The following is a 24,902-nucleotide window of genomic DNA, read 5'->3' as shown; positions in this document are numbered from 1 at the left end:
GAATACGAGAATCATTGTCTCCAATAGATGGTCTACATCTTATCTAAATTTTTCCCTTCACTAATTTCCCGTGCGGAAGATTGTTTGATAATTCGAAGTTGATTTAATCCGAACGCCTCGGCTAAAAAAAATTCCGATGTTGAATTATAATAATTAACTCAATTTGGCCTGGCGATCCACGGATGTAATAGACTACAGGTTCACTCGTAACACATACAAGGGAATCGGCTACCTACGAACCCTAAAAATCAGGAGAGCTGTCCTAGATATCCTGAATTACTTGCATCAAGCCACATCTTCCTTCCAATTCATTTTAAAGTAAAATTGGTTGTACAAAAAAAAAATTGGACCACGTACTAAAAACAACGGACTGTATTTCTTCTTTTATCAATTCTCCTTTTTTAACCAGATGAGTGGAAGTGTGCCAGGCGGACTTAAACATACTAAAATACAAACTTTCTCAGGTTATCAGAGGCATTAAATGACAGCAAGCAGAATAATATTATCACATAATGTCTTTATCAGCTCTTTTAATGAGTCAGTGTTAGAAAAAGTTTTTTAAAAGTACGACGGAGAATTTACCTGAAGTATTGTTGTTCACATGGTGAAACATTGAGCGAGCTCTGATAAACCTATTCTGTTTTTGCATTTATTTATTACACTTCCATAATCGAAGAGTAATTTAATGTTGACAAGTTTTAATGATATTATTATTCGTTAATAATTAGTTGACCAGAATAACTAAAAACTTTCTATATTCGGCTATCCCCAAGAGTAATAACATTGAATTTTATTAAAACTAGCTCATACCGATTAAAATTATTAAAGCTATGAAATCGATTACAATTAATAATAGTTCAATAATAATTTATTTAATTATCGACTCATTGATAAAGAATTCAAAGTGATAAGCGTTGTTTTGTTACGTCCGGCACTTTATGTATGTGGCACATAATCAGTAGCTCTATTACCACCACTTCCTGAAGTTCTGTTATTAACACTTCATAAAAAAGGATTTTTTTTTATTTAAGAACTATAAATTAAATAAGTCATTGAGGTTTTTGAATTACATTTGTTCCAGTTAATTAAAAAACAATGAAAAATATTAATTACTCACGAAATATATATATATATATATATATATATATATATATATATATATTATACTTAAAGAAAGCTATGAAATCTTTTCTATACGCTGTGTTTCTTCATCAGTACATTGGCTAATCTGTTCTAGTTACTCAACCTTATTAAAGAATTAAAAAGCACGGGAACTGCTCCGTTTTTCTCGGCGATGCCATTTTATATATATATATATATATTATTTTTTCTAATAAGAACAGTAGTTATAATAAAAAATCTAACACGATAAAATAGAAACGTGTTATTCAAATGATAAACTTACAGAACTGAGGTAATTGGTGTAATCGCAAAAAAATTTCAAAAACGAACTTGTATTCAAACACATAGATAAATTCTAAATATTTAGATAGTAATTTACGCCTACGAACATAGAATAACTTAAACTACCATCTAAATGTTGAGAGAATTAATATTAATTTAATTCCGCAATAAGAGCTTAGTTGGGAAAATTATGACTACATTATTTTAAAATTTTTTGTCCTTGAATGTTGCATTAAACAACTAAAAAAAACATATGGTAAACAGACTCCAGTACAACATACCAATCTTACGATATGAAACTATACAAAATTTAAGAACGTTATGTTTAGTAAGATGTGTGTTGTTTTTAAAAACTTCGAAATCTTTTTATTTCTGTGTACTTTTCACATGTAATTTTACTTAGCATCAAATTCTCTACAAATTTTAAAACTTTACTTGTTTATTACCCATTTAACAAAAATATTTTACGCCAAACATAAACTAGCGTGTTTTTCGACCCCAATCTTTTTTCTTTTACTTCAGACTTCTTAAAAAACTAAAAATACAGTTCTAGGATCTATTTTTCATCCAATTTTTCAGGTCAGATTTCATATGAAACCATAAAATTTTAATCTTAATTTGAGTTCTAAAAATGAGTTTATTACATCAAAGGCGTAAATATCAGAGCGAAATCTTTCAACAGCCGACATTTGCTAACAAAGCGTTTCAGAACCTATGTTTTTATGAAATTTCTTCTTTATTTTCATCTTTAGGACACGTCCTGAAAGTTTTTTACATTCTTCCTTATCACTCTGTATACCATTCTTATAGTAATTTTTAATAATTTTTTTTTTCTTTATTTAAAATTTCAATCGTATGAGCAACTTTGTTTCTCGAATATCTTCTATAAGTTCTATATTGTTGTTCCAAATTAGACGATTAGTACATAATATTCTAAAGATTTAACCACACCTGAAATACAACAAATTTTATAATTTTTTTACAATTGTTTTTCTATTTTTTTTTTTTTTTTTTGTAGACAATGAAAATAAAATGAGAAAGATTTATAAATTTTCAGCTTGATTATACATTGTTACATGAAGAGTAATTCATCTTTATTTAATGCATTAAAAGAAATAAATTTAAACAATTCATCACATATGAAATGACCTTCTGAACTAGTTCAAGTAATAAAAGCTGTACTTAAGATTTATAAAGACTAGTTACGTACGAAGGTATAACTACAAAAGACAAACATTACAGTGAAATGATGAATGTTTTAACCAGATTCCTTCCGAGTTTTGTAGTAAAACACGCTATGCAGATACTGCATTTTACAATTTAATTTAAATTGTTGAAATAAAAACAAAAAAATTGCTGTAACAGTTCCAGAAATTTTCATTTCTTTTCCTTCAACTATATCAATTAGAAATAATAAAGTTTATTTATTTATTTACTTTTACTTTTGCATACGACTATTATTATTGTTATTATTATTACAATTACTATTATTACAAAGATGGAAACCATAAATAAGTTTAACAGTTTATATACAGTAAATATCGTTTATAGTGATCTCCAAGGGACCGACGATTTTAGGTCATTATAACCGATAGTCGCAATAACCGATGTTTAGGTAGCTTAGTAGTACTACTTTAATATGTCATCTAAACAGGTATTGTAATACAATAATAATAATTATTAAAAATAATCATTTATTTCCAAAAAAATATTATAAAATTAAAAAAACAAAACTGCAATAATAAATACAAATACGATAGAGTAAAACAAGATACAGAAAAATTGCAAAAATTATTTTTTCTGCAAAAAGTCGGTTATTTTGCTTTGTTTCAAACATTTCGTGTTGTAATACAGTTTTTGAAGGTACTTTTCTAAATTAAAACAAACACTCTTAGTTTTTCATTAGAAATTTCACAGAATTTGTTTCAAAATATTTACTAATTTTTTCACGGTTTTTCTATATCACTGATATTGTCAAATGACCTACACCTAATTCTTGGGCGATATTCTTATTAGTTTCGCCATTTTCTAAACTCCTAATAATGTGTGTCTTTTCCTCTATCGTGAATGTTTTTCGCGAAGTAATAATTCAATCACTATTGAATAAATTACACAGGATACGTAAATTAAAATACTGCACCCGCACGATATGATATGCTCACAGCAAAAGATTAATAACAACTGAATGTGACTGCATCAGTTTACGATAATCTGGTACACGGAGAAATTAAAAAATAGAACTACTGTACATAAGTAAGAAAAAAGGAACCGTCAAAATATTTCTGTAGCTACAATGTTACTGATGTAGCTATGATGTTACTATTACGTTACTATGATGTTACTATTACGTTACTATGATGTTACTATTACGTTACTATGATGTACTATGATGTTACTATTACGTTACTGATGAGTCACTTCTGTCCGTTATTATAAACGATAAAATGTTGCATTGCTCTAGGAAAAATAAGCATAATAACCGGTGTCACTGCAACCGATGTGATTATAAAAAATGTGCATACTGTATTTATACATTAACAGCGTACCAAACCAACCAAGAGACACGTTTTTGGTCACTATATTCGATATGTCATTATATCCGATGTCACTATAAACGATACTTAATATATATATATATATATATATATATATATATACACATTATCTCAATTTTCTTATTCTTCCAAGGATTAGACAGTTTACTTATATCTCTAAGGCAACCCATCTGGATCTTAACTTCAGCTCGATAATGCACAGAAGAGAGTGAAAAGAAAATTCTCAACACCTAACTTAAATAGAGATTTTTTTTACTAAGGCATCAACCATTGATCCATCACGTTCAGAGGACCGGGAGGTAGCCAAAATTTGCCTATAAGAAAGTAGGAGATAGATATCAACACCAAAAGATTCCTGGAATCGGAACTGGATGTTCTAAAGCAAACAACTGCCAGATAACTGCTACGTTTCCTGACATTTGGCGTATTAAGGAATTATTTAAAGTTCTTACTAGTTTTTACTTCGACAAACTGTTTATTATTTTAAAGATTTATTCTTGCTTAAAGAAGGGTAATTTTTTTAGAAAATAAAACAGGCTTTTATCTATTTAATTAACTTACATAACTTTATTTAATCGAAAGACTATTTTTATGATACAAAACACTCTCTAAACAGCTCGCGTTCTGTAGCAGATGTATCTTTTAAATTAAGATAGATAAAGTTACTGACTTTATTGATTTTATTTTATTTTTAAATCATAATTCGACAATTCTTTTATATTTTCATGTATTTATTAAGGGGTTTCAGTAAAAAAGTCATTAATGAAGTTAGAAGTTAAATAGAATAATAATTTATTTACAAGAGATTTATGACATTCACTACTCATACGTTCATAGACAGACTAGGAATATCTATTTCACTTTATCTTCTGATTTTTTCGATAGAACGAGTCACATCAAGTGAAAAATACAATAATCGTAGTAATTATGTAATTATATATATAAAACCGAAAGTCTATCTATTTATCTGTTTTCGAAGAACGCGAGAACCAACCGACCGATTGTTTTCAAATTTGCAGGATGCATTCGTAACCATAGGGTTGGTCTTGTGGTGAACTCGTCATCGCAAATCAGCTGATTTCGAATTCGAGAGTTCTAAGGTTCAGTTCCTAGTAAATACAGCTATTTTTACACGGATCTGTATAATAAATCGTGAATACCGGTGTTCTTTGGTGATTGGATTTCAATTTACCACACATCCCAAGAATGGTCAACCTTAGTGTACAAGACTGTAATATATTTACATTCAAGCATATATATGATCCTCATTTATCTTATGAAATAATACCTTACGGTGGTTCCGGAGACTAAACAGAAAAAGAGAGAAAGAAGGATACATTCGTGGTATACCAGTTTTAAGAGATAAACCGAGGCCCTAGCTCCCTTGCGGGGTAAATTTTCAATTAAAGAAGAAAAAAATTAATTTCTATCATTGTTGCAACAGAAGTAAGTTGTAAATCTTTCTTTGTCAAAGGTCTGTGTACTTCAGTTTACCTTAGAAAGTAAATTAAAAAAAGAACAGTAGTATTCTCTTTTGTAATTTACTTTCTTTTCCGGGTTTCTATACAGCCTGAATACTTTATTTGTTATTTATAAGTATTATTTTGACAACAATAAAGGTAACAAACACTGCCGATTAGATAAACTAGCTAGACAGTAATAGCGAGCGATGCGAGCTAGTGGGGATCTAGGGGGCGATACCTCCTAAACAGACAGGAATGCCAAGTGAAGTGAACTCTGTGGTCCTGGGGTTAACCCCATGGTCACCGAGGTCAGCCCAGGGAGGCCTGTGGGTTCGCCTGCGCCGATATGGACAACAGGGGTCCAAGGGGAAAGAACTACGACCAGCTAGTATATATATAAATATATATACAAACAATTACTTTTATTCTTTCTCATTATCAGAAAAATATAAGCGTACAGGTTTATTTTCCGTTAAAGTGAAATTTTTTTGGATACCGATATTTTTAAAAGAAAAACCGAACATTGTTTTAAAAAAAAGTTAAAAAAAAAACAAATTTCTTTAAAAATCGCATTATTTTGACTCAAATAGATAAAAATTTTCTGTTGATTTTTTTTTTTTAATTTATTAAATCTTATTTCAATAAGAAACCATAGAAAAAAATTAAAATGAATACATATCTTAATTTCCTGTTTGATTAACTCACTATTTATTGGAGGGTGTAAGTAAAAAGAAAAACTAAAGATTTTATAAAATAATAATTTTTTGTTATGAATCAATCATTCATGTTTTCAACGTAATTATATTTCTTTAACATGACAAGACGACAATATGGTAGTAGAAATTATGAAAATGATTAAAACTGAAATTAAAAATTCATTAGTTTTTTCTACAAGTAAAACCTAATTCGTACGCTGATAAAAAATCAAATAACGAAATATTATTATATAAGTAATGATGTAAAACAGAATAAGCAAATGCACTATGAATGACCTTAAAAGTTGTTTTTAGCCCGTAAGAGAAGCGCTTTATACGTGCGTAAACAAATGAAATCTTACGGGTTTTTCTTGAGCATCACCTATGATGCACTGCTTAATTATTCTTTCGCCGATTAGAAAAAGATATCTTTGCTAAAAATGTAGTTTATTACTACGCTCATTAACACGCCACCAGGCCACGTATAACCAATAAATTAGAAAGTGTGAGTTTTGAATGAGCAAATCACAATTTAACTAATTAAAGAAAGGACATTAAAAGGTTAGGAAAAAAATATTTCAGCTAATTATATTTAACGAAATCTGAACACAAAAACAGATATCAATAACTAAAAATATTAATAAGTAGATTCAAATAAAGAAAACAGAATCAAAAGCCTATATTGGTCTAGTTAACCGGATATTGATTATAGATAAATAGGAAGAACGTCTAACGGATGTATAGCGTGCATCTAGAAGTTTAAAATCGAATTGTTGCTCAGTCTTCTAACATAAGTTTCTTTTATATTCTTTATACATATACACCCATTCCGAATAAAATACGTCTACCATAAAAATAGGTCACTACCGATTCTGATATAGAAATATTTATCATCTCTGTAAACGACTAACAAAATATAAATGCGCAATAAATTTATATTATTTTAATGACTTATCTATAAAAAAATAACACTTTTCTAACTTGAATCTTCTTTTAAAATACTTTTTATAAAACGAGTGAATTTACTACATAAATTTATAGTTACATCAACATTTTTCATGACATTAAATATAAAACAAAATTGCTTTCAAACATTATAGTGATTTTATAGAAAATGCAGATGGTTATAAGAAAAACTGTAATAAAACTTTTCCCATTTTTTTTACAACGAAATAAAAAACAAAACTTTAACAAAATCTAAAAGAAGTAGAACATTTTTTAAAACAGAAAAAACAAATTTAAAACTTTTTACTTCAAGTTATTTTTCTTTTTATACATGAACGTTAAGATAAAAAAATAAATAATTAATATATTTCTGTAGTTGAGAATATTTTAGAATGATTAAACATTGAGAAACATAGCTACTATCAGTTTGTGTTCCTCAGGAGAGTCGGAAGGTGATGACGCATCGCCCAGAAAGGAAACAAGTAACGTTGTTACCTTTGTTTACGGAAATAAAATTTGAAACGTATTACATTATTAAACCATAATCATATTTATCATTAAAAATGATTCCTCGATTTACTCAACCCAATTAGTAATAAGTTTCAATAATAATAATTTTTAATTACAATAACGCAACTTAACTTAAAAAAATTTTAATTAACGATAATTAATAATTTATCATAATACTAGCGGACCCGACTGACGTTATCCTGACGTGGCATTGTTCTGTAATAAATGCACAACACATAAATATAAGTAACTTATTTAAGTTAAAATTAGCAGGAATGTGGACGAAATTTCATTAATATGACTATTATCAGTTTGTAATTGTTGTATTACTGTTATGGGTTTATTGATTAATTATGTATAGTATGGTTAATATTTATTTTCACTAAATATTGAGATATCTGACGAAAATCGAAACGTCGTAAAATTAATAATTAATGTAATTAAAAAATTTTGGTACTTACGTATTAACGCCACCGCAGCTACAGCTTTATTTAAATACTAAGTAGTCAATCGGATTTCGGTGGAAAATGGGCCGATATAGAGTTTAACATAGATTCAAAACAGTCTCATTATAAATTTTAATAATGGTTATTTATATTTATTTATTTTATAAATATAATTTAACCAGACTTAACCTACGCTCGTTAACCTTGACTAATTAACAGGAGTGTTTTGATTATTTAAATAATAAATAAATTGCAATAATTACTGAATTTATTAAATAAATCCTCGAAAAATTACTGTATTAATTAGTCAAGGTTAGCGAGCGTAGGTTAAGTTTGGTTAAATTATATTTATAAAATAAATAAATATAAATAACCATTTATTAAAATTAATAAAGAGACTGTTCATTTTCCACCGAAATCCGATTGACTACTTTGTTTTTAAATAAAGCTGTAGCTGCGGTGGCGTTAATACGTAAGTGACTAAATTTTCATCCACGTTACTTCTAATTTTCACTTAAGATCATTTTAAAAAAGTACCTCCTGCATTTTTTTTTTTTTAATTTAATAATTTTGAAGTTTCATAACCATGTGATAGCTTAATTAATCACTTAATAAAAAATTAAAGCACTGTAAAAAAAAGGAACGTTGTTAAAAATTTAGTAGAAATTTTTATCATTTTTCTCATTCTTTATTTTAACATCTATTTTACCAAATTTTAGATAATTGTAAATTAAAAACAATTTTAGAAAATTATTTATAAAATTAATCAGCTACAAAAATTATAACTTCAATTTTCTAAATATACTTTAAACTATAATTATTATACGTAAATTATATTTTTATTTTATAAATGTTATAATTTATTTTACAAACTGACATTTTTATTTTCAAAGAGCTGTTCAATACTTCATAAGTTGCATAGAATCAAATGAGAACTGACAATTTAAATTTGTAGGTTAAGTTGATTGTTATTGAATGCAGGTGTATACATCATTAAAATTCATGAAAAATCATGTAAAATACTCACGTCAATACTGCATCTTACAAATTTGAACAATGTATATTTTTTAATTACACTTTAAAACGTTATTTAAATAAATAATATTCTCAATAAGCGCGCAGTTCTAGCAGACTCGGCAATGCTTCGCTATTGCTAGATTTGAGTATACATACAAATTAAATGAACACAATTGAAAGTTTTGTAAAACCTTAAAAACAATGAACATTAGGAACTTCACAAAATTTAACCTTTCACTTTATAAAAGTCAGAAGGTAAATAAATCCAAATGGCAAAACAACAGTACTACCTATCGGATTTAATTCACACCACTCTCTGATCACTGTATTCGGTGGAAAATAATATTTTAACGAAAAGGGTGTGGCTGCAAAATCATTACAATTAATACTCAACATTAAGAAACGTACAAAACATTACGGAACTTCATAAACTTTAACCTTTCACTTTAAAAAAGTCAGAATGTAAATAAATCCAATTGTCAGAACAGCACTACCTATCGGATTTAATTCAAACTACTCTCTAAACATAGTAGACTGTTAAAAATACGGATTTTAATGTAATAACAACATTAAGCTACGACGCAAGTAAATGATATGCGAAAAAGCAACAAAATAAAAAAATTTCCTAGAATCCGATCGCACCACCAACTACCGGTTCTGACTGATATGCCAAAAATTAAAAAAAATTCTAAAACGCGATCGCAGCGTTGCCTACCCGATTTAATTGTGAACCTTAACCATCGCAACAACCTTAACCTAAACAACAACGTACAAATAAATAAATTAATTAAAAAACATTTTCTATCGGATCAAATTGTGAATCTAAACCATTCTCGAATCAACTTAATCACACACACAAAATTTCATCAAAATCAGTCCAGCCGTTTAGGAGAAATTCAGTGACATACCCACGCACAGAATAAATATATATATAAAGATATATAAATTATTAATTAATAGAAAAATCATATATATATATATATATACATATATATATATATATATGTGTGTGTGTGTGTGTGTGTGTGTGTGTGTCGTGTATATATACATTTTTATAAAAAAATGTATAAATGTACATTTAATCAATTATAAATTTGTAATTATTAAAGTTACTTTATTTGATTAGTAAATGATTTATTTCATATTTGAGAAGAAATGTTTTAAGAAACCGAAAATTACAGAATGATCATCCTGTAATATTCTGCGATCATCCTACAATACTTTGCATTTAATTAACGACAAAAAATGTTATGTTTATAATTAACGCGTGATAAGCACGAAACTAAAATCACAGTAATGATATCAACTGTGTACGCTGTTATACTGTTGACAGCAGATACTCCTACTATGCTGCAGTATTCTTCAGTAATTAAATGCTAAGTAGAGAGGGATAGGCATGACTGCAACATAATTACCGGACGGTGAACAATAAATCTATCGTCTACTTACTCTCTCACTCGTGTATTCACATTTTATATGGAACTGACTACTATGATAAATAACGACTGCACATGTGTGACGATTTGACGATGTTGCGCCTGACTGACAGGTAGTGGTTATTGTAATATGAAAACAGCCAATTTCTGTAAAGAAGTTGGGTTCCCTCCCAACAAAATCTTAACGTTTAACACTGAAAGATACGAAAGTAAGCAACTCTGTCGTTTTAATAAGGTTAAGTTAAAAAAAAATAATTAAAGCTAACTAGTTGATGAAATTTTGTACATTACTAACCTAGATGTTACCACTTGTAAGATTGTAAGAATGGTTTTGAAACATCCTCCGCTGAGACAAACTCTATTTATTATTATGTCCTAGTTAATAAGATTAATTAACTAGTTAATAAAAAGGTAATAACTTCCTTCAATATTCCTAAGACATCACTGTAGAGATATAAAAAAAACATTTGAAATCAAATCCTTACGACTTAGAGTAAACGATCATTAACAGATTTTTTATTAAAAACAAAAAAAAATTATTTTCTTGATAAAAATCACCACAAATTATTAGAAGCCTATAATTCAATTATTGTAAGCAATGATATTGCTGTAGCGGAGTTTGCATACACGTAATTTAAATCAAGATTAAAATTACTACGCTCTGATATCAATATTCCATTCAACTAGTTTTTCTAAATATGTTGTAATATTTTTTCAGTTTTTTAATAAAAATATTAACATTTGAACCAAATCTTTGTTTAATTTTTGGTAATATTTGTGTAGTTTAAAATATTCTAAGCATTAAATACTTATCATCGCTGAAACACTTCGCATAATTTAATATTATCATACTTTGCGATATCGTTTAAAATAATTTGACATTCATCCGATGATTGTATATCCTCTAATAATAGTTTGATGTTTTGGACAACCTGTAACGATTACAATTTATTTCAGGCGTAACAAACATTCATCCCTGAAAACTTTGATATTATTTTTAAGATACTGATGTATGTTATTGTTATTTTAATTTATCGCTAGTTGATTTTGATCTATATTTTATGTAGTATGTTGCTTTTAAAACTGGGCGGGTAGCCATTAGCTTGTGTGTTGTTGAAGTGGATTTTTCGGTGTGGTTATTTGCAGATAAAGTGTTCGTAAGGCTATTTTTTTTTCAATTTTCAATTTTTTAGTGCATTATGTAAGCAATTAATATCGTGTTTATCAATTCACGTTAATAATTAGCTGAAATTTTATTACAACTTGATTTTGAACTTTTTAAATATTGCTTTCATTAATTTTTTTAAATAAAACTTACATTAAATAAATAAAATTTAATACTATTTAAAATGAAAATCGCTTTTAGACATAAATAAATGATATATACAATAAATTTTTTTTAACTTATATAATTTAGTAGCTGTAAAGTTCATCACAATAAATAAACTATTCCATAATATGTCAAGCAACTTCAGCTGTCGAAAATGAAGAGGTTATACATTTTTATTTTATACATTTTGTTTGTTTGTGGGTGTGTGTGTGTGTATATATATATATATATATATATATATATATATATATAATTTTTCCCGGATACAGCTTTCAAATGTTAGAAAAATAAGTTATGCTGTCTCTTCAAACGTATTCCCATATCTCATCAGTTCAGGAAAAAAGATGGATAGGGAACAAACAGTCTACAGTACAGAGACGATAGTAAGCGTACCCCCTCTGTACCTAGCACAGGTAGAAGCTAGAGAGAACGAGCAGTAAGAAAAACAAAAGTGTCACGCGATATTTCACTAAATAACCTCGGATAGACTACTGTTGTTAGCTGTTAGATATCTGCAAACATTGACCCGGCCCGTTCCAGCCAAAACCATTCAACTTCATGTTTTATACAGATATATATATATATATATATATATATATATATATATATATATATATATATATATATATATATATTACTGTTAGATGATTATTTATATTTGCTCTTATAACCGAGTGGCCAATTTAACACAATTTCAATGCTATCCTATTTAATAAATAACAATTATTCATATCTCATTCATTAACATCATTATTTTCGTTTGCCTTGTATGGAAAAACTATTAATTTTTATTATTTATTCATCAACGTAGCTGTTTTATAAAATTAATATAAATATAGTTGTTTAATATTAATAAACTAGTTTAATTCTTATTAAACTAGTTTATTAAGAAAGTTTTCATCAAATAGACCTGCTTCTATGTGTAATACAATAATTGAACCCGTACAACATCTCGTAAAGAAACAATGATTTATCAAGAAATTTACTATGAAGATATCCAGAGTGGGTGAAGAAATATTAAATGGAATATCAAAAACGAAAATCATGTTTTTTTTTTTAAATAAAAAATTTAGAAACAGCAATGACTAGTAAGATTACAGCTGAACATTAATATCTCCGGAATATGCGCATAGCGTGAAGCTCAGTTTTCTAACACAAAAGCCTTTTAAATACATAAAGTTAAGGAACAAAATTACAGTAAACTTTTCCGGCTTCATATAGATAAATTTTTAGAGGAGACAATGATTTTAAAAAAATAAATTATTTCATATACAAAGTAATTCACGAAGAATGTAACAAACTTTCAGGACGTATTCTACTGGTGAAAATAAAGAATAAAGTTGATAATAAACATAAGTTCCGAAACGCTTCGTCAACGAGTGTAGACTAGTAACATAATTATGGCGGAGTAAGCACAAATTCAAGGTCGTCTTTCGCCAACGGACGAGGTGAGGCATGTGTGAACTCTCGTGCCATGCTAGATGAGGCAAGGCGAGTACTCCGTGCGAGACTAGACCAAAGTATTAAGCGTGCGTGCAAGGGTAGATCGATGATCAATTTTTAATCCATCCAAGGTAATTCCACACGATGCTAGACCATGAGGCTTTTGGAACTGCTAGCTTTCCTTTATCTCGGCATCTGATGGGTGTAGTGAGACGGGGTAAAGTATAAGATAATATAATCTTGAGGTATGCTCATGCACGTGCTTTCCGTGTTAGACTAAGTATTTAATAGTAAATAAAACAGATATGTTGATTTTGTGTGTATTACGTATGCAATAGCGACTCAAAATGTAACAAATATTCCAAATCCGAATTTTCGGAAAGATCTACTAGTGCTTAAAAAAATGTTCGATTCCTCTACGAACAAACACTCCATCTGCTCTCGTTACCTAAAATCTATTAGTAACATCGGGGTGTCCCCTAGAGGCTTTTTTGGAGAGGGAGGTCCAATGGGGTGCTCTTATTAATCTTTGCAATCAATCTCCGATTTTCAAAATTCATACCGTTTATTTGCTAATAGGTTGAAGGATATCTTCAACATGCATGCTTGCATCAAGTACACTCTCGATCTACTAGAAATATAGCGGCACGACCGATTTTGAAAATTCCACCAACGACCACATCTTCATTCCTATCATAACTGTTATTATAATATAGTAACTAGACCGGTTCCGTTAAAACCGAATTATAAAAACGCATAATTTGGGTTGGAGTGGGATTTTGTCCTGCTTTTAACCCTATTGCTGTACTGGTTTATACTGCTTTTAGTCCGATAATTATTTCCTAGTTAAACTTCTCACAGGCGCCTAGATTGTCTGGTTTCTATATATAGGCTCGCAATCGATCACCATTAAATTCCTGTTTGGTAGTCATACGATTGCTCGTTAACTTGTTGTACATCTGCTCTAGAAGTGAACTGGTTGCACACGAGCACTCGTGTGACCTTATACGGCGGAACGGAACGCAAGGATAGCGGAAGATTTATGAATCTTCCTACTGATGCTGAACCTGCTCAGAAGTCCCTTGCTGCTGTTTCTTTCTTTTATCGGGATTGTTGATTTTGCTAAAATATTTAAATCATTAAAATTTTTTTTTCTTTTAATATTTAGTTGAATATGTCAAATTTTTGAAATGTTTTGTTTTTTAAAAAACATCAAAATTGTTACGTTTAGTTTCTATGGACTTTATTCATACCATTTTACAAAAAATTAAGTTCTAACAAGTTTTGTTTAAAACCTTTATGTGTTTTAATAAAGTTACTTTACGCCAGACATAAAACAGTGTGTTACCATAGTTTCCCGAGTACTACTAAAAATGCAGTTGAGGGACCTATTTTTTTTTTTTTTTTTAATTTTTCAGCCCAAATTTCATATAAAACCGCTAAATTTACCTCTTAATTTTGGTGCAAAGAAATACTGCTGGCTTAATTTCACCGAAGACACAGAAATCAGGACGGACTCTTTCAGCAGCCGACACTCGCTAACGAAGCGTTTCCGAACTTGTGTTAATATGAACTTTCTTCTTTATTTTCACAATGCCCTGAACGTTTGTTACGTTTCTTCCTGAATTACTCTGTATATTAATTATATCAAAAAGGGAATACATAAGTAAGGAAAAAATTTAACCCTCGGACATTTTATCGAGATCCTCCGTAACCTTATGTACTCGTATCTCTCCATCCTAGACAGATTTTTCTGTGATTTAATGATACCCCGTATATAAAAGTTATCCTACCAAATTTCCTTGAGATACTCAAATTAAGCGAAATAGATGTCAACACGTGCGCGCGCATACACACATACAGGAAAAGTATTGCTATTTTGTCAAAAATTACCCAACGAGATTTACATGTATTTTCTGACTAAAAGGGCCATAATACTTACAGATCCGCAAAAAATCTCTTACAAAAGATTATATATATGTACGTGTATATCATTTTTCTTTAAGAGGTTTTTTGCTGGATCTGTAAGTTTCATGGTTCTTTTTGTCAGAAAATACATGGACAACTCGTAGGGGAACTTTTGACAAATAGCAATAATTTTCTCGTATACAATATTAATTATAACTTAAATTACTTCATATTATATCTGATTTTGTAGATATTTAATGCTGAAAGTTTTAATCTCTGTATATAACATGAATTGCAATTTAACTTACTATTTACATATATTTATTAGAAAGGATAGTAAAAATTACACCCTAAATGAGCTACATACCATTTAACAGAAACTAATTTTTTTTAAAAAGCTATAGATCAATTTTTCTACATAGAGATTCAACAATTATAATTAATTTTTAATCTAAATGATTTATATAATAATTATTAAAGTTTTCCTTATTCCTAAACAAACTCTTAGACACAGGTGAGAAGAATTCGAGTTAGACCGAGAGTGTGCTGAAAGCCGAAACAGATTAATGAACATTAAAAATGATAAGCTAAATAAAAAATATAACTTTTAAAAAATAATGTACAAATAATATAGATAATAAAATAAGCAATGTTTTAGTTTAAGATGATCTTTAAAGTAAGCAATCCCAAGCCGGGAATCGAGACTAAAATCTTCAGTATAATTGGTTACTAAACTAATAATGCCACTAAAACAAATTATTTATTTATAATTACAAGTTTATTGTATAACTTTTTTATCATATGCATTTATTACTAATAAACTTTTGCTACATAAAAGAATACTACTATCTCTTTAGCTACGCGTTTCTGTATTGTTCAGCATTCCATTATTAGGCGCTATTGATGAATTTTACAATGACAGTTTCGAATAATTATTGTAAAAAATAAAAACCTAATAATTTAAAAAAAAAAATTATTTTCATTAATATTAATAGAAAAAAAAAATAATAATATTTTGACGACAATAATGAGCTGAAGATGTAAATGTAACAAAAAAAAAAAATCTTGTCGATAGAAAAAGTATACATATTTATTAAATAATGTTACATCAGTTTAAAAAATCTGATGTGGACACCACATGACTTCCTTGTACGCCTATTAAATTATACGGGTATATACATATTTTTTTAAAATGAAAATTACATAAAATTTTATTTCATAACTTCTGATATTTTTTTTATTGATATTATTGAATTATTACTTATCGTAAAACTTTTTTTACAATCGGAGATTAATAATTATTAAAAGATCAATATATTTTAATTTAAAAAAGTAGTTACAAAAAAGGAGATGAAGTCTGATTCGAACCGATGTGCCCTTGTAAGATCCAAATATTTCAATAATTAAAATTTCATTAGGCTGTAACTCTGGAACCAATGAAAAATAAATATCGTTATATCGTTGAAAAGCTCTCAATGTGGGCTTATTACTGCAGTTAAAAAAAGTCTAAAATCCAATTTTTTGGATTTTAGGCTTTTTTGGACAGTTTTGGTTCATTCTATTTCAATCACAAGGGGCAGTGCAAAACTAGATGTTACAACAGTCCTAAATCAAAAATTTCAACAGCCTACGGATAATAATTTCTGAATTATGCGATATACATACGAACGTACATACAGACATCACGCCGAAACTAGTCAAAATAGATTCAGGGATAGTCAAAATGGATATTTCCGTTGAAATCCGAAAACCGAAATTTTTCGCTATCATAATAATTCCTTTACTTCGTACGAGGACGTAAAAATGATATTAAAAGATAAATAAGAATGTAATATGGTTTTTATGGTGATATTCTTTACATCAAATTTGGTTTATAGGAAGTATTTGCGGCAACCAGTGTTTCCACATGTAAATTTTAAGTTAAAATTTAATACCTTAAGAAAATTCAAATTTTTTTTTTTGCTTTCCGTAATGAGCTTCATTTCCACTGACTTCATTGATGAATCATCCTCAGATTGCTCTGGTTTATTGCTTATGCTTTCTTGTTGACCCATTCATATTCCTCTAAAACTATCCTTTACTACAGGTAGAATTGACTGGAATGTCTTCACAAATAACGTTCATAGCAACAATTACCTTCCTTTAAAATCACTAGCTGGTAGTGAAGATGCAGTTGAAAATTCCTATTCAACGAACAGCCTGCTTTGCTTACCCTGAAAGCATTGGAACATACTCTAACAGAATTTGACTTCCATACTATTCTATTTATCCGATAAGTCATTGGGAAAAAAATGAATGCAAGTAGACATGGCTTAAAGCTTTTGAGTCTGTCTCACACCTTTCTAAGTTTTTTGTTTCCATATTGACATTCTTAATTCTATCAAAATTTTCCAAGTCGAATCACTGTTGCTTTCGTTATTACAGGTTGATTTTGGAAACCTCCAAAAGTTTTTACATTTAATGAACTCCGGGCCGAAATTTTATTTTTTTCCAAAGAAAAAGTCCCTCGATACGAACTTATTATAGCAAAGATCCTATAAAATCTTTCACAGCAATAGTCCTTCTAACAGAGAACTTTCACAGAGGTTTTATATTATAAAAGTGATCCATAAGCCTGTAATACCACCTATAACCATTCTTCACATAATCTTCCTATAACCTCTGGTATAAAACTTAAGAAAAATTTCGTAGACTTCTTACAATTGTTCATAAGCCATTCTCCCAAGCCACCAATTCGGATTACGTTCTGATCATTTCACCCTCCACTTTTATCATGTTGTTGACTTTCTTTCTGATGCTCTTGAAAAGAATTACTGCTATATTTCTAGATATTAGTCAGACCTTTGATAGGGTTTTATAAAACGCCTACTTTCCAAACTCAAATTTCTACCATCTGCGTATTACTTCATTCTAAAATCATTCTCAACCAATCGGTATTTCTCAAGGTAATGCACAGTGTGAAAACCTTTCTGTTTTGACAGGTCATTTTCAGGGATTTATTCTAGCAACCCTTCTACACTGCATATTCACTTTTAATGTTCCAAATGGTCTTGAAACGTTTCTTGTTTCTTACTCGGACGACACTGAAATGCCCTGCATTTTCCCACAAACGAAATGACCTTTCACTAAATCTTCAGTGCTGTATTTATTCCACGTAATCAGACGTTTCCTTAGTTCAGCAATACCTACGGCCGATAAAGTTCAATACCTAGAAGTAGATATTGATAGACACCAGATATGGAACGTAAAATTTTATAAAACAAAAGAAAACAACTATTTATGTTATTTGTCAAACGATTGTGATCACTATTATATTTACATTTGACTATGCAGAAGATAATCCTTCTACCGGTTTTGATATACGGTTCAAACATTTCTGTCCTACTAAGCCTTCTCTAATAGCCTAACTATAACGGTTCCAATTAAAATTTCTAAGAACGATAGTTGGTTGATACCTCTCAGTATGTGCTAACGAAGCACTTCACAATGATTTACAATTCCCGTACAGTAACAATAGTTTATTTAAGTTTACACTGGTTTCAGACAAAAGCTTTGCAACCAAGACAACCCTCTCCTTACACAACCTAGATACGCCGCATTATTTTCCGGGAATCCCACAAACGACTACAGGAAACAGAGTAGAAATATCTTACTTTAAGGTTTTTTTACACTTTTTTGATATCCTTGAAAATCTCACTATTGTATACTGGTCTATTCACCTTATTACACGTCTCCTAATCTATAATCATCATTTTACTGGTTGTAAGTATTTAAGGGGGGTAAATAAGACCGTAGTCCCGGTGGGGGATCCCTCTTGAGATTCCTCACTAGAGGAGAGGCGTAAAGATCGGAGTCCCGGTGGGGGATCCCTTCGGGGCCCCTCATTTGGGGCACGGCGACTAATCGAAAGACCGGGTCCCGGCTATCTGGGTGGGACCTTGAGTTCTGCCGAGGTAGTTTGAGGCGATGGCACGGAGCTGTATTTATGCTTAATTACGGGTACGGCTCTGAGGGCGGAGTAAAAAAAAAAACGAACGGTTGTAGTTAAATTGTTTATTTACTTTATATTCAATAAATTGTTGATAATACTACGCCTGTCTATCATCCTTGACATCGCAGTCTTAAACACTGGCCACAACAGATCTCTGAATATAGAAAAAATATTACTAAAATTGATTTAAGGGAAGTTGTTTGCAGGCTTAAAAATTATTCTTTCTAAATAAATATATTTAAATAGATGTAAAAATATAAGCCTCATAAAGCCATAACTTAAGGAAAAGAAACTATTAAAAAACAAATACGTACAAATGTAAAATTTATCTGATTAAAGAAATTAAAATAGAGCTAATAACGAATAATATTACAATATACTACAAATTTTTCACGTTCTTTCATTGGTTGACAATCGATTGTCTAAATAAAAACGACCACTTGTTGCTTTTTAAACGCCACGAATACATCCTTATCTGATTATCTGCGCATGTACAAAAATCGAATATTTTATTTTCTATAACTAAATGCCAATCTGTGATTCTTTTTCATCGGTATTCTTCAGTATAATTTCTATTCTCATATTATTTCTTAGCCCTATTATCATTTAATTCTATTGTCCTTATACTGATTCTTTTACGTAAAATTATATTCTTCATGTTCAGATTTAAACATATATTATTATTTTAAAAATGTTTATCTTAATTAAATAATAGTAATTCTTTTATAGTAATGGTTTATGTAATTTTATGTTGATATACTTAGTAATACTGAATATTTAGACGTCAAAAATTAGTTCACCTATAACGTTTTTAAAATTACCTAATAAATTGATCATTTTCAGTCAGATTTTTGCAATTTCAGGTAAACTGTTGCGAGATAAGATATATATTATTTATGTGGAAATAGATCCAATCCCAAACAAATATACAAGAAAGTTTCAGCACTCGTACTTCTTCAGGAAAAACGAGTTACGACAAAATACATATGATAAAGTACTTTTTTCACATAGCATTTTTAATGATAAAGCCCCATGTTTGCAAACTGAAAAGACATGAGCTCACAACTCACACTAACGATAACGTTCAGGTAACAAAAACGTAACTTTTATGTAATAATTTACGTATTATACGTTTAATACCTCTTCAAATACTTCCAATTTTTGATTCTATACTATTACTCGGATATCACTTTTTTTTTCTTTAGACAAATGATTCAGTGAAATGAAACAGCGACTCAGTAATATTTGTCTGATAGAAGAAAAAATGGTTTTAATATTTTACCCAGCGATAAAAATTTCGGTTTTCAGATTTCAACGGTAATATCCATTTTGACCATCCCTGAATCCATTTTAACTAGTTTCGGCATGACGTCTGTACATATGTACGTACGTATGTATCTCGCATAACTCAAAAACGATTAGCCGTAGGATTTTGAAATTTTATATTGAGGACTTTTGTAAAATCTAGCTGTGCACCTACCCTTATGATTAAAATTCGACTGGACCAAAATTGTCCAAAAAGTCCAAAATCCAAAACATTTGGATTTTGGACTTTTTTTAACTGCAATAATAAGCTTTTACTGAGAACTTTTCAACGTTATAAGTGGTACTTATTTTCATTGGTTCCAGAGTTAAAGCCCAATAAAATTTTAATTAATGAAATATTTGGATCTTACAAAGGGAAGGCACAAAGGGAAGGTTCGAATGCGATTTCACCTCCTTTTTTTTAACTTTTTTTTAAAATTTAAATATAATTAATTATAATTAATTATTAACCTCTGATTGTAAAAATATTTTTACAATAAATAATCAATAATAACAAAACAAAAAGATATTAAAAAATTTTGAATTTATTCAGATTTTTAAATTTATTCAATGATTAACAACCACGGTTCTATTTATAACAAGAACAATAATGTATTATTATTATTATTACTATTAAAAAAAAAACAATAACATAAGTAAAAAAGAATGAAAAATCAAGTTTCATCAACTAACAAACCAAAAATTATTTTAATTTAAATTTAAGTTTTTACATTTCCATTTCGAAATCCTGCTTTTCTAATTTTCATACATACTTTTTATTATGTATGATTAGCTATCTGAATACAGGTTTTAAACTACATTAATAAGTTGAACTTGAACTACTACTATAAAAAACAAACTCGATTTCTAAAAATGTAGAAATTTTTAACCATACTTTTTGGTTACCAATTGAAAAACTTAAATTAATCTATACTGCCATTTAGATTTATGATAAAAGAAAATATATCAACGACATTCCAACGTTTTACCATAAATCGAAAGTTTTTATCTCTGGCTAATATAAAAGAGCGTGAATAATTATTTATAATTAAGATAAATTTATGAAATATTTTAAGTAGACAAATTTTTTAAAATGTCTTTTTACTGATTCAATTACGAGTATATTAAAACTACATTTCTTTATTTCATGATACATTATTATCAAAACATAATGAAAATAAACACCTGCACTGTAATTCTTAGATTTATCCTAAACAAAAATTTTTTACAGACATTTTTCCAATTTTAATTCTGGATGTTTAAAATATTTTACTTATTACTCGTAATAAACGTAATTATCTTAAGTAATTACATTCTGTAAATTATTAAAATTGTAAATATTAGCTTTAATTATACACTGCTATAGGAAAGTATCCTAATATTTGGCGCAAGCGAAGAAAATACTTATAATTTTACAAATTAGTTTCTTGGCTGCCCAAGAAATTTATAAACATTTTAATTAAATAAATGTAACGATACATAAAAGTAAAATTAAATTATACTTACACCGTCAGGTCTAATTCTAATATCTCTTCCAGCCGCTTGAAGAAGCGCTCTAAGTATACTAGTTGCTGTTCCTGTTTGTCTACTGGCAACCAAATGGACTGCCGTTTGATGTTTTGCCTAAAAAAAAAATCAAATTAATTTCTATTCAAATTTTTTTTCAAGATATAAAATTAGTAACCTATTCTTGTAGGCCGATTAAAAAAAAGATAATTAAAAAAAATTATAAATTTTTTAATTATTTTGCTCATAAATATAAGTGAAACCGAAATTTATTTTTATAGATTTATTTTTAAATATATACAATTATGTAAATATTAACTGACGAGAACATAAAGGCTACTGATATGTATCAAAATCGTATTTTTTTTTTATTTAGCCTCCGGGACCACCATTAGGTACTGCTTCAGAGGATCATGCACACCTTTAGTTAACAAACATAAATTAAAGAAAACTGTACAGAAGTTAAAAGAAAAAAAACTGATAATTTTTTCACAAGTAAAGAATAAAATCTAGTTTAACTGGTAAAGGAAAACTGAAATGTTAAATACAGGTAAAGAATTAGTAATAAGCAATACTTCTGTTCAGACCAACCTTAATCTAGTATAACAAAACCAGAAGTTTCCATTAATCAAAATGGAGCTTTTCCAATCTTGTGTAAAAAAATTAGTAACCATTAATCATAATTTTTATTTTACTTTATTATTATTTATTACTTTAATTCAAAACAATATAAACAATAAAATTATAATTTTTTCATACGAAAAATTGTTTTAAACTATTTTTGTAGTATATAAAAGAATATTCTATACGGAAAAACTCTAATATGTAAATTTATTTCTCATTTTTCACAACAACGATACAATAATATCCAAACAACTAAATTCTTAAAGAGAATGCTTTTAAAAAACACAATTTTCATTTTAATTTCCGGGAAGTGGGATCTGCAACAGGCAGTTTTAAATCACTTAAAATGACAACTAAATATGTTACATGAATGTGAACAGCAGATCTAGTCTAAACTTACAGTAGATAGACTGTTTTCCCGAAAATTGAGAAATACCAACGATCGTGTTAACAATAGAATAAAGTATCATTCAAACTTATACCGAAATTATTATTCTTACTCAGTGCATTTATATTTTAAATTCTATTCTTTCCAATGAAAAAGTATTTACTATAATTACCTACAGATTTCGGTGAAAACCACAAACGTATTCTCTATTAAGATTTGATTGAGATACAAGTTATAATACTTATATATAAAAAATTGGGCGGGAAACCTATTTTAAGTCCGTCTACGCGTTCTACTCGACGGATTGAGTTGTTTTTTTTTTTACTCTGCTCGGAAAGATCCACAGATATGTCATCAAACCCCAAACTTGAGTCTCCTCTGATAATTCCTTAAAAAATCCTCATTTATTACTTAACTGAGGAAATTACCGAGGTTATTACTGAGAGGAAAATCACAGGTCTGCCCATAACTGACGACATATCTGCGGGCTAATCCGAACAGAATAAAGAAAAAACAGTCTGATCCGTCAAGTAGAACGTCTGGACGGACTGGAAATAGGTTTTGAACATGGATTTTACTTGTAGCAGGAAAAGAAAGAGAAAAAGAAGGAGGTTAGGGGTGAGACTTATTGTAAATGGTGTAGGGTTTTAGCCGATTTAAAAAAATATATAACATGTAATAGTAGCGCTATGGAGCAGCAAGGGTCCACTAATTTATAATAAACAGTGTTGGAGGTATACAAACTCAAAATGAAATAAAAGTTAAGGAGGTTTTGTGATAAGAGAGTTGGAATATTGGTTATTCTTAAAGTAAATAAAATAAACCAACCATTAAGAAACGGTTTATCTGTAAAAAAAAAATCGATTCGGTTTTCAAAATAAGTGAAAATTATTAATAAATATACTTTTATCAAGTTAGATTAGAAAGGTAACAGTTACCCTAAATCCTACAGCACTCACCAAAACCATCAAAAAGGTATCACCTTATCAGGAAAAATGTACGGTACTAGGTGGAAAAAAGGAGATGATTAAGATAGGAAATGAAATTTTAGAGCAGGTGAAGAAATTTCAGCACTGAGGGAGCTTTATAAGTGATGACTTGACTTTACACAGTAGAAATTAAAACGAGAATATCAAGAAGTAAGCAAACGTTTAGTAAGAAGGGAAGACAGCCGTGCGGAAAGTTAAACAGAAAACGAATTGAGACTTTTGAGATAAAGGTGTATCGCAGAAGGATAAATATCAGATGGCAAAACCATGTAACAATGAAGAAGTATTAAGAAGGATCGGAGAGAACAGGAAAATGCTAAATGCGATTGAATGTAGGAAAAGGAACTAGCTAGAACATTGCATGAGAAAATGTTTATTAGTAGATGCGATAGAAGGCTTGGTGAATGGAAGGAAGGAAGATATTTCAAATGAGGATGGGGTTATGAAAAAGGGAAAATATGCGGAAACAAAGGAGTTAGCAAAAGATAGAACAAGGTGGAGAGCAGCATCCGCGAAAGGACCTACTCTTGTTGCAGAATACTATGAATGAATTAATGATCAAGAAAGTAGGCTACCTACTAATAAATTAAAGATCAGACGTTTGTAGTTTCAAGCCATTTTATTTGATAGAAATGTTTGATAAAATATATAAATTTTGTTTTAATTCACTAAATATACTCGTTTATTATTGATCAGGCCAATACAAATTTCTAATGACACTGATTAAAGATTTTGATGAGATGAAAAAAGAATTTTAACATGATTTTGTAGACCTGAATATTAAGAAAGTAATAAAAAGAATTCTTCAAAAAACCGTAAGACAGAGCATAATATTACTGAACGACATTAATTATGTTTGCCACGGCTTGTACACCCATTATCTTTTTCTTACATTTTCAATTTTTTTCGTAATATTTAAAAATAGTTTCTTCTTACTAGATGCAGAA

General features: G+C 29.0%; 1 protein-coding gene across 1 annotated transcript in view; it reads right to left on the bottom strand.

Annotated features, from left to right (window-relative positions):
• nompC (no mechanoreceptor potential C) overlaps positions 1–24,902 on the bottom strand; it is a 243,395-nt gene that overhangs the window by 108,357 nt on the left and 110,136 nt on the right. Inside the window, exon 5 of the mRNA XM_075369639.1 lies at positions 21,955–22,071. Within this exon, the coding sequence (XP_075225754.1) occupies positions 21,955–22,071 (117 nt within the window). The remainder of the gene's footprint in view (positions 1–21,954; positions 22,072–24,902) is intronic.

This window comes from Lycorma delicatula, chromosome 6, assembly GCF_047948215.1.
Source record: "Lycorma delicatula isolate Av1 chromosome 6, ASM4794821v1, whole genome shotgun sequence".
Classification (NCBI taxonomy): domain Eukaryota; kingdom Metazoa; phylum Arthropoda; class Insecta; order Hemiptera; family Fulgoridae; genus Lycorma; species Lycorma delicatula.
Note: the sequence above shows the minus strand (reverse complement) of the source record. Positions and strands in the feature narration are given on the sequence as shown.